Source organism: Thunnus albacares, chromosome 4 (genome assembly GCF_914725855.1).
Source record: "Thunnus albacares chromosome 4, fThuAlb1.1, whole genome shotgun sequence".
Classification (NCBI taxonomy): domain Eukaryota; kingdom Metazoa; phylum Chordata; class Actinopteri; order Scombriformes; family Scombridae; genus Thunnus; species Thunnus albacares.
In genome coordinates, this window is record NC_058109.1 from 14,345,023 (window position 1) to 14,357,358 (window position 12,336).

Here is a 12,336-nt window from a genome sequence, read left to right on the forward strand (position 1 = left end):
CTTCTGAAACCCTCCTCTCCCACACTTTCCCGATGTTGGAATCGGGGAGACTGCGTTTGACAATAAACGCCAACTTTAGGTACTGAGGTGTGAAACTTCTCTCTAAAGCTTCCTTTTTTCATTCTTCACACAATTTCTTCTGTCAATTTTCATGTCTACAAGCGAGTGCAACACCATGAATGCCTTCCAGGAGAGACTGTCCCAAAGTGTTTTCTGTTAATCCCATTTGTGGCGATTTATCACGTCTTGTCCCTCTCTATGGCAGCAAATCCAAATGGCCACAGGTATAAACAATTTTATCTTTACACGTAGTCAGACAACATTTCCTGGTTAGTTTCAAGCAAACAAAACTCATAATTAACCACTGTTGAATGTTTTGAGCTGATAAGCTTTCAAATTAGAGGTCTCCATGGGTCCAAAATCTCAGACCCGATCCAAAACGGACCTGTGGAAAACCTACCGGAACCTGAAGTGAAACACAGACGTTATTTTGGACTGAACGCCTTCTAACACAGAGGAAAACAATATCCTTGCCAGCGAACGATTCCAAACACACCTGCCTCGTGTTGTCCCATACTTGGGCGAATTGCAGCTGTTATCTCGCTCTGAGTTCTTGGACTTTGCTGCAGGACCCAGCTGTGACTGAGTGGACACAATGGCACCAGAACATCAACAAGACTGCTGGAGTCACATTTAAAAACATTTACTTCAACGATTCGAACCACTCAAATATTTATGCAGAGATGACAGAGGCCGGCTTTTAACTCGCCGTGCTGTAATGATCATCTGCAGGATTTGATCATGTCGAGCTGTGAAGTTATGAGACGACATTCCTGCGTGGTTCCAGACTTTTCATCAGTCAGTCAGCTCTTCATTATTTCAGCCTTTGAGGCCCTTAAACTCAGACCTGACAGCATCTCAGCGCTACCATGTTCTTACACTCAGCTCCCCAGATTTAGAAATAACCCTGGTATTACCATTCTAGTCTTGCATAGCACCTGTTTCTTATTAATGTGCTTTCATTTATTCTTCAGGGATATGATTTAATACTGACGCACAAGAGGAAAGGGGAGGAAATAACATGCAACAGTGGTTAAAATTTTACCTGAGCCCAGAAATCCTCAGCACAGGTTGCACACCGTTTTCCTCTGATGTCCCAGCTGCTTGTCACAGCCTCGATTCAATTCATTTAGCCTTTTAGGACTAATTCTCTACAGCTGAACTTGGCCTCTTGAGTTTCTTCACTCAGACACTGACATCTTTATGCCCAATCCAGTCTTGTCTAATTGATTTGCATTAGTCCTTTCAGCGCTGGTAAAATTTAAAGCTCTACTCTCCTGGTTCCGGTCTTGGTCGCTTAACTTCTCAGTATTTCAGTTTCAGTGCCAGCGCTGTCACCAACAGCCCTCCTGGCACTCGCCCTGATCAAATTTCAGGCTAGCCATTCAGTCAAAGTCTCAGCCTTATTTCCTTGTCATTTTGCTCCTCAACCTCGAACCACAGTCCTCTCAGCCCACTCACAGATCCCAGCAAGACTGTTGTTGTTGTGTTCCAGTAACATGGGATAATCTGGGCCTTTGTCAGAGCCACACTACTGTCCCTGTGTGAATAGTTTTCATGAAAGACACATTATTTCCTTGCTTGCTTCATTGTCTTGTTGCCAAGACAAGAGGGGTGGAGGTGGTATACAAGGGGTCTATAGGGCAAGCCTAGGAGCTTAGTTTAGTGTCGAGTTAGGATGTGGGTGCAAATGTATATTTGTTTTTTTGGGGGGTTTTTTTGTTTCCAGAGAAAAAGAGATTAGCCTAGCAGTCAGCTAGCAGGTGGGCTGAAGTGTGTGGGTTTATTCAGAAGGAGGTTAGGAGATTAGCCTAGTTGTTAGTGTGTAGGTTGCAGTCTCTCGGGTTTTTCTGAAGACATCTGTCATGCCACTGCTGCAGGCTGGAGCTTTAGATGTTAGCTAATCCATCAGGGTATCCGATGTCTTTGACAAGCTGGTATGTCTCTTAAGAGCCTTGTTCTTGTCAGTTTTATGAGGCTGCTCATTTTTATTAAATAATAACTTCAAGCTTGCCAATTATCAGACTCAGAGAGGAAATGAAATCCATAACTTGCTCTGTGAATTACAGTACCATATCCATGTAACAAGATGTTCAATTTGCCGATTTAATACCCTCACACACACAGAATAACAAGGAAATGTCACTTGCGCTCCTTTTGTCTTTTTCTTGTGAATTTATTTCCATTGCTCTTCTTTAGACATCACGAAACCGGACGTAGTTGACACGAACAACCAGCCTCCACAGAGTGCTACTTCTGCTTTTGGCATCCTGTGAAGAAGGCGACAGACACTTTGTTCTGTCTTGTTCATTATGTCTATCTTACCTTCCTCATTTGAGCATCATACATAATCTTTTCACACTTAGTCTGTGCAGAGTTCCTCAGAAAAGATTTGCATCAGAAAAAAAAAACAAGAAACCTCTAAGTGTACCTCCTTCTGTGCTTTGTGACTAGGACCTCTATTCATGCTGTGTGCCTGCTTTAAGTATCATATAGCTCTTTTTCCTCTCATATACATATCAAAAGGATCTCTCCTCAATCTCTTAACCTCCGCCACCCAAAAAAAAAAAGTTAGGACGGGGCGTCCAGTGGCCGAGTGGTTAAGATGCACACTGCATAAAACGCAGTGTTCCCGGTTTAATTCCAGTCGCCTTTTTTGCATGTCATACTCTTCTCTCTCTATCCTAAACATGTATAACAATTCTCATGTAAGCCTGTTAAACACGGTGTATCTGATGAATGTACGTATGCTTCACCACGACTAAGGTGGTGTGAATACCTCAGAGGATGTTTGTCAGCTACTTGTGTTCTTTCTGTGCATCTATATCACCGCTAATCGTTCTTCCTGCTATCTGTCTTTTGCATCTGTGCAGTAATTTCATTTCCTCTCTTGTGTTGTATATTAATTTTATGTACTCCCCCCTTCCACACTCCTCAGTCAGACCTTCCTTATCTGAGTAGCATTGGCAGTCGAAGCTATAAAATTCCAGAGAATGCACACCACTCATTCTTACGTCAGTGTGGTTTAACAGTTCTTTTTTTTTATTTTTGTTAAAGCATTCAGGTTTTTTTCAGACTGCAGGAAGTCAGAGACAGAGTGCAGGTGACTGAGAAGAGAAATTGAGGTTTTCCTTTAAGGCCGGCAGAGATGTATGTGGTACCAAAGGTTACGTCTCAACCATTAAATAATTTCAGAGCCTTGTCACAAAACAACAGTGCCTGTGCTCAGCTCTTGCTAGCTGGAATACTCTCGGCACTGATCAAATTTGAAGTACTCATTGCTTTAAGGATATTTGTTGAAAAATAACATTTATTTGCCACTATGTTTAATTGTTTTTCTGTTCTCTTGTGTTAAAAATAGAGTTAGTTTCTATTCTTTGCAGTCTGTTGTTCTTAATTGTTCAAAAATCACCTTAAAATGCAACCTATATCCAAAAGATGATACTAAGATGATGAAGAAGAGTCTGTAGTTCTTTGTATTTTCCAAAGTAACTACCCTTTGTTGTCTGATCTGCTTCCCTTCTTTTTCTTAGCATTTCCATCTGGGTTTATATTCATTGTGTCTCTCCTCTGTATTAGCCTGCTTTGCTCTCGCTCCTACTCACAGATACTAGAAACCTCTAGAGAGTGCATTTCAGCTCATCCTCTATGTAAATCCATCAAAAAAAAAAAAAACCCAATGCTCTCCACACATCAACTTCTCTAGGTTTATATGGTGAGCATCTACCATATGGAGTTGTTTTTTAGGGGAAAGCAAATCTTTATCACCCAATACAATGTCAGCAACTCTAAATCAATGCCTTTTTAATCCTGATCCTCAGGAGGCTCACAGAGCCCTGATAGTTTTTGTTTCAGCCATCTAGTCAGACACTTAATTTGTACATCGGCCTCAAGATAACTACCTAACTACTTACTAACTAACTACCTGGCGGGAGAGAAAAGCAGTCAGGAGCCCTTTTCAGATATGCAAAAGTTTTACTTTTTGATCCCATGTGTGAATAAGCAGTTAAGTCACTTTTATGCAAAAGTCATGACAGCAATCTACTAGGTCGGATCCAGTGACATTTCTGTAACACTTTCCACACAAGTCTGAATCTTATGTTGTCAGATTAACAACATAAAGGCAACGGCAGACGAACCCAGCGACGTCGTGTGTCCCACATTTGAAAAGGGCAAGACTTTTGGTGAGATCTACAACTGCAAGAGAAACCTACAGTACAGGAGCTACACTGGAAAATACTGCTCTGTACATCTCAGTGAATCTATACGTTCATCCATTCATGTTATTTTTTTTTATTCATCTCCTTCATATTAGACTCAGACTTCAGGTCAAGGCTCAGGTATGTCGACAGTTTCTTTGTAAATAGTAAGTGAATAATAACACATGTAGAGAACGTTCAGAATACTTGTCAGAATAATTTGGAAATGTGTAGCACTCAATCGCACAGTCCAAAGACTAGGTGAATAGGTGAAATGAATGTGTATAAGCCCTGTAATAGGGTGCACCTCACCTCTTGCACATTGCATGCTGGGAAAATCTGCCAGTTCCTGCAACCCTGAGCAAGACAAGTGGCTTACAAAGTGGACTAATTTATTTATTTATTTATTTTTTTTGAATTCCTTATCTCTATTTACCATTTATTACCAATCTCTCCATCTTTCTTTCCCCTCTCATTGTTTAATCTTCAATAGAGGACATTCAATCAGTGGACTTCATAATGGGATTAACAACAGTCATTTTGTCATCAGAGATTTTACATTTAATCATGACAGATGCCTCATTTTCATTTCAAAGCAGAGCAGAGAAGTGACAACACTCCGGTGGTTTCTCACCAAAGTGAAGATGCTCTTTTGTAAAAAATATGCAGCTGTTTCTTGGTACAAAAAAGGAATTTTTTTGTGACATTTCTGATCTCAATATTTCTTCCCTTTTAATATGCTGCATATACTGTGGAGTGATTGGTAAGATGGGAGGCTTGATAACATCCAGCAGATGCCATGAATTAGATTCAAACCTACAACTTTACCAGCATAAATAATAACAAAGTCTCGAGATGCTGCGATGCCCCTCTCATATTTAGCAACAAGGATTACCTTCCGTGACAAAGTAATTTAGTGTTTTAGCACCATGTCATCTCATTGCAGCATGTTGTTTTTCCTCTTTTGTCTTCTCTGTTGGTTTCGTATTTATTCAGCACCGCATTGCACGGCCACACTCACACCAATTAGCTCTGATGGGGAAAACTGCCGCTGCTGACAGTCTGCAGCTAGATTGGAGGATGCTTTTTATGGAAAAGTCTCCTTCCTCCCCACCCTGTAATCACACCCAGTTTAACAAGGAAAACACTCTCCGTCCCGCTCTGTCTGTCTCTATCTGTCTCTGTTGATGGGTGTGAGTTATGGGTGTATTTCCAGTTTTGTCTTGAATCCAAACAACAACCCACACAATGGCTGAGATGTCAGAATGACTTTGTCCAAAGTGGCTTCCTGTGTTCTCAGTTTTGCACCGTGCAATATGCTATTAAAGGACTTTTCGGAGAGATACAGTTCGACTTCTTTATGGACTTCATGTTCGTCTGTGCGGTTGGTGACAAATGAGTCTCTTTTCATCCTTTTCTTGCAATGATTAAGGTGCTGAAGCGTGCAGCTTCAATGCAGCACAGCTGAGTACTCACTGTATGAATTATATGCTATGTCAGACTGAAAATATTAAAATGTAAAACTCCTCTTCAGCTTTTTAGCATTTGATTTTTCTCCCAACAAGAGGAAACAGTGGATCTGTTTGTCACTCTGTCCATTTTTTTCTTTCGGTTGTCCCCCTTTCTTTCTCTACCTCTTGCTGTCCTTCCTTTTTTCTTTTTTCTCTCTTTATTTCCTTTGCCTTCCTGCCCTCTTGCCTCCTGTTCACCCCCTATCACTTCCCTTTTCTCCATCCCTCCTTTCCTCTCACTTTGTCATACTTCTCTCCTTAATCTAAGTCCTTCAAGTCTCTCTCCTTTCTCTGTTTTTCTGTCTCTGTTTCGGGTTTTTGAGATATCACAGCAGCAAGAATAGTATCAGAAGAACTGAAGCAAAATGTATCTCTCCCCTCCTCTCATTTTGCCTTCTCCCCCTTTGTCTCCATACAGTGTTGTATAGATAACTATGAGGAGATGGTGAAGATCCTGTTGGACCGAGGAGCCACCGTCAACGCTCAGGACAACGAGCTGTGGACGCCGCTGCACGCTGCTGCTACCTGTGGCCATGCAGGGCTTGTCAAGATACTCATTGCACAGTAAGACATGCAGATATTCCAAACCGGGATTTATCAAAGGGTTATATATGCTTTACATTTTTTAAAAAACATTTTTGTGAAATATATTATTAGGTTTCCTCAGGGAAAACAAGCATTGGGCACTACATCATTCAGCGAATGTTGCTTATCAGTCAGACAGCTGTTTAAAACCTCATCTAGTAAGTACATTGAGAGATGAGATGCATCAGGATCTGTTTGATTCAGCTCAGCAGGTGATTATTTCATTCATCATCATATGTTGGCTTTACAGTAATGAGTCACAAAAGCACGTCACAGTGTGAGAAGAAAGAAAACTTTCAAATTTTTATAGATAGATAGAGATAAACATCCAGATCAGATGCTGATGTGTGAGGAAAAAACTCACTGCCACATGAGGCTGAAGTTAATTTCATAATAACCAGCTGGACACACGTTTGACCCAATAGAGTGTGCGTCGAATTGAGGTTAGTTTAAAGTTGTTATTGACCAGCTTGACCATTAATGGCTGTCATCATATGAGGCCTGGCAGCAGTTATCGCATCCGCTAACCAATTTCCTGAGGGAAACTCTGCACGCATACACCGCTCTTAAATTAACGGGGCATATAGAGTATTTTGTTGTGCTGTCAAATATTCCATTATAAATGCAACCACTGTCCCCAGTGAGCCACAGTAGGCAATTTGTATGAACTTATGAATTGTTTTGTGTGTTTTTTTTTTTTGTTTTTTTTTTTTGAAATTGAGTTCTGGCCAAGAGAAATGAGGTGTCTCTGATCCAGAAATGACAGCATGCAACCTGGAGTAGCAGAAATTGATGGTTATATACCTAGCAGTAGAGGAAATGCCAAACCCGCACTAATAGCAGTAGGAAGAAAAACAAAACAATATTGTAGTAAAAAAAAAAAATTACAAAAACCAAGGTTGGAAAATGGATTATAGCCATGGTGGGGAAATGAATTTTTACTCCAATATTTCCAGCAGTGAGAAATAAGCACATAAGGAAATGTTAGGGTTTGGAGATACGGTTGAAATTATTATGATATTTAGGCATATTATTAATTATTTATGGATTAATATGAATACAAAGCAATCAAATTTACTTTTATGTATTTCCTTTGACAAACTTCACTCATTTTGTTAATTACAATTTGCTCTGAGTGGTAGATTTGAAGAGCAGAATTTGGTAATACAATAATATAATTAGATCAAATCATCATTTTGCAGTTCAATAATGTCAATAAAGGATAATATTGATTGATCTCCCAGCCTGAGAACGTGTAATGATTTACAAACGGCAGAGATTGAGTTGTTATCAGCCATCATTGTTATGCAAATGTATTCATTATTCAAAAAAATGTCTTTTCTTTGCTCCGACACGTACACACCTGCACATATGGAATGAGTAGAGTCATGAAATCACACATCATGAGCGTGCTCTATTAGGATTTAATTAGACAGTTTCAATTAGTGTTTAATTTGATCCTCTGATATAAACATACACACACAAAGAGACATTAACAGCTGCAGACAAGTGAAAACACCGTATGTGTACACAATCATATTACTGCTGCCTGTGGACATGCAAGACAGACACACACACACACACACACACACACACACACACACACACACACACACACAGCATAACTACAGACACACTGCCACCATCTGTTGACATGCAGGACTTGTCGAGCCACTCATGATGTCACTTGGACTCATTATCCTCAGTGAAATTACTGATTAAAAACCGCTGAATAATGCAGGCCAACTTTTTTTTTTTTTTTTTTTAAACCTTTATTTATTCACTGAGATCAATGCCCTCTTTTTCATGAACACCCTGATCACATTCACACACATTCACACCTGGAAGCTGTCCAGTACAACCACCGTCTGACTTGCTCTGGACTGAAAGAATTTAATTAGCATCATCAGTTCGTACTTTAACTCAGATTTATTTTGTCATTCCTGTCTAAGAGTTTGAGTTATAGATCAGCACTCTAAGGCATTTTTTGGGGGGTTTCCCAGCTGACCAGAGTTTAAAATACGTCTACAAACATTCCTGATGTAAACAAACCTTTTACAGAACCAGAAAATCTTACAAAATTAGATTTAGCTGCTTTCTCTTAAAAGCCAATAAATCAGTTTGAGAAACTTCATGCTGTGCTTTTTATTTTTGCATTAGAGGGGTTACACATTTGTGTATATTTACCATCACAGATGGTGCCTTTAAATGTAATATATTAAACAACAATATACATACATTGTTCTGGTATAATCCACATATTAGCAAGGATATTGTACATTTACATACAATGTTTATAAGTCTTTGAAAAATCTACACTCCAGTCTTGTTAATCATTTACTCGTTTCCAACAGCGGTGCAGATCTGCTGGCGGTTAACTCTGATGGGAACATGCCCTACGACCTGTGTGAAGACGATCCAACGCTGGACATCATCGAGACGGCTATGGCCAACAGAGGTAGAGTATTAATGTTTCATTTTTATTGCGTATACATTTTCAGGCTGTAGCTCTCGGTTGATGAGTGTAATTGTTGTGTTTTCTCGGAGAAGTTTGGGAACTCATCTTTAACAGTCACACAGTGTTTGTAGACAGATTAAATTAATGAGATAGCGCTGCTTCTCCGTGTGCTCTCATGATGCCATTGTGAAGATTGCACTGTGTCTGGTTACTTCATTATTATGCCAGTTCAGTCTCACTTGTACCACTACCATTTAACCATTAAAGGCTTTTTAACAGCATGTTTCTATGGAGCTGAGTCATGCAGGTTTAAGACAGATTCAGTACTGGGCCCAATAAACTGATAGTTTGCTTAATATTATGAATCTGTCACCGACCTGATTGAAGACTTGTTCAGAAAATCAATTCTTTCAGACTGGCTGGCATTTTGAGCGTACCCCTTCAGTAAATGTAGTGAAAACTACAACAATGAATCACATCTAACTAATAACCAATCACTGCTCATTCCAGTTGGTCTTAAGCAATGTAATTAACTATGAGTGTGTGATCTAACTTGAATAGACAAAATACTGAGTTACGCTTGAATTGAGTAAACACAATACAGAACAATATAAAGCTAAATGTAAGTTCTGTCACAAAATAATAGCAGCTACGAGAGGAAACATAAGCACTTTCCTCTATCACCTGAAACACAACCATGTTGTACAAAATGATGAGCATGTTGCCAAGAAGAAAAGTCACCAACAAAAATCACACAACCAACCAACAGCACGTTTCAGACACGTCTACTACACCAGTGTTTGCTACTCCTTCTCTTAAACCTTAGATGGAGGAAAGCCATATATGTGTTATCCAAATTATCCAATTATTGCACTAATACTTAAATAAATTATATTAATATTTGTTACTTACTACACAAGAGACGTGAAACAGAGCCCATCTTTATTTTTATTTTCTGTCTTAGCAAACAAGTGCATTAAAGTATTCTTAACTACTAAATATATGTCATATGAAATAAAGTTAACATCAGTAATCAGATTTATAATCCATAATTTTCTGTTTATAGTTCAGTACAAATAATTTAAGAGGACATATGCAAATTTCCAAGTTTATATTTATACTGGAATATCTCTGCATGATTTACAGTTCAAAAAACCTTTTTTTATCTTATACTGGTCCTTCAGTTCAGCCTCTGTCTGAAACAGGTTATTTTAGCTCCTGTCTCTTTAAGGCCCCCCTACTGATGAGCCCACTCTTTTCTGATTGGTTAGCTCCCAGAAGCTGCACCTTTGGGAGACTTCCGACAGCTACGGTGGCTACGTAAACAAACGATAGTAGTTGGATTTTGCTTCTTTTTCTTGTTCTTTACTTGAAATGTCAGCGTCTCGAACACAGTACATCCGTACATGTCTGAGCCCGAATCTGATTAGAAATATACCAGTGGACGACGGCAACAGCTGTTTGCGGGCATGCGTGAATGATCTGACGTCGATGTTCGATGGAGATGTAGTGGTAACTTTGTAAAGGAAGCATTCAGAGCAGAGCTTAAACCTGCGCTTTGGACTTGAAGGCAGCATTTTTACATACGTTCACCTCAAGTTTTGGAACTTTGGCCTTGTTTAACAGACATCTGACATTATAACAGTATAAAAATAACAGAAAATCACAAAAAACATGATATGTCATCTTCAATACCAGGCTCACTGCAAGAATCGAGAATCCTTGTGCACCGGTGTATTAAAAAAAGAGAACAGATGCCTTCCCTTTTCAAGGTAAATTGGCCAATTAATGGGGATATTGCTCGCAGGTTACATCACTCAGTCCTGTCTCATATAACTACATGCACATCTAGAACAACTACTTGCACACAAACTACTTAATTCAACAGTTCACTTTCTAATGGGAAAACCCTTTTCTCACATGGAACATCCGAAGGTGACTCAACCTTTGCAGCGAGATAAGTGGGTGTTTGCAGCTCCTGGCAGTCTGAAAATATGCCACCCACGGGAACAGATTGCTGAGGAAGATGACAGTGAGGTCATGACCTCGGAAAGCACTTACTGTCCTGCACAGATTCAGGATTGATGCCTCAGGGAGCTCTGAGATATTCACTGTTCTATCACCCCCTGACGGGATGCAGATTAGAATACTGTATATTCATGCTGTGTCACTGTAAACAGCCACATTTGGCACAGTTTGTGTGTGTGTGTATGACATTACTGAGACAGTTCAAGGAGATCAGCTCTGACATACGGATAAATGCACATCAATGAGGAAGTGAGGGAATCCGCACTGTGTTTTTAGATGTGTGTGCAGATCTGTCTGTGTGTGTGACACATAGAAAGACTGACACAAAGAGAGTCGAGCTGACAGACTGTTTTACATAAGCTCTTGACACTGTTTTGTTTTCTAGTAAACATCTACACACACAGGCGCGTGTGCACACAGTTGGCAACAAAGCAGCACAATCTGTGGCCTTATTAGCTTTGAGTTTAGAGAAATACTGTAGTATGAATGCCCAGACTGGCTTGGAAATGAAGTTGGTTCGAGTACAGTAGTGAACAGTAGTCAAGGTGCCCTTCAGTATAACGCTAAATCCCCCAACGCTTCAGTGGAGCTGCTCTGTGGTAAACAGAAGTCGACTGTATGGAGGCAGGGTGGTGCTGGAGAGCATCATGTGTGCTCAGTCATATTTCCCAGGATAATTAAAGGTCAGAAAAACTCAGTTATGATAAGTACTGTATTGTAAACAAGTGCAGTGGTAGTGATTTTGATAGCTTTAACGGTGCAAATAGGGAACATGGCAACAGTCGCGGGTTGTATCCTGGATGTGAGACAGTATTGGAAACCCACATAGACAGAAAAAATGGGGAGGAGAGGTGGGGGGGCTTAGAGAGGGAGGACAGAGACAGCAGACAGATGAAAATTAGGTTCTCAGCTTACAATAGGATCTCTCGAGCCGCAGAATGCAGATAGCGGTACAGTAGGTGAGAAGAATGATTATTAAGCCGATCAAAGGGAGCGCGGCGCTGCTAATTGCTCCGGTAATGTTCTCAGCACTATGCTGCTGGATAAGACTTCTCTCTCCAGAGACGCCGCAGGGATGGGTACACAAGCACTCTCTCTCACTCTCCTCTCACCCCTCTCTCTCTCTCTCTCTCTCTCATTCACTCCCTCACACACACACACGTACACACAGCACTTGATATGCAGCATCGACTGATCTGACTCTTCCTTGATCCCCCCCTGTAGAGCCCAGTACATCTCTGATGAACTGCAGTGATAGGGGGGGGGGGGTGTCTACCTGGTGAAATAGAGTGGGGAATGCAGACTAGTCAAATGGCTGCACAGCTGACACAGCTAACGCCATTTTGCATCCCAGTCAAATCCAGCCCGGCACTGATGGAGTGATGAGGAATGACAGTTTAGCTCATGGTCTGCTGAACATGTTTATGCAGTCACTCATAGATTTCTGAAGGATGTTTTGGAAGATTTGATTTATTGCTAGAACAATCAGCAAAGT

At 40.4% G+C, this 12,336-nt stretch overlaps 1 protein-coding gene across 2 annotated transcripts in view; it reads left to right on the top strand.

The window, feature by feature from the left end:
• The window catches only part of ppp1r16b (protein phosphatase 1, regulatory subunit 16B), an 88,654-nt gene that overhangs the window by 63,347 nt on the left and 12,971 nt on the right, over positions 1-12,336 (top strand). For both annotated transcript variants that reach the window (XM_044347785.1, XM_044347786.1), the window contains exons 4-5: positions 6,189-6,334; positions 8,710-8,813. In XM_044347785.1, the coding sequence (XP_044203720.1) occupies positions 6,189-6,334; positions 8,710-8,813 (250 nt within the window). The remainder of the gene's footprint in view (positions 1-6,188; positions 6,335-8,709; positions 8,814-12,336) is intronic.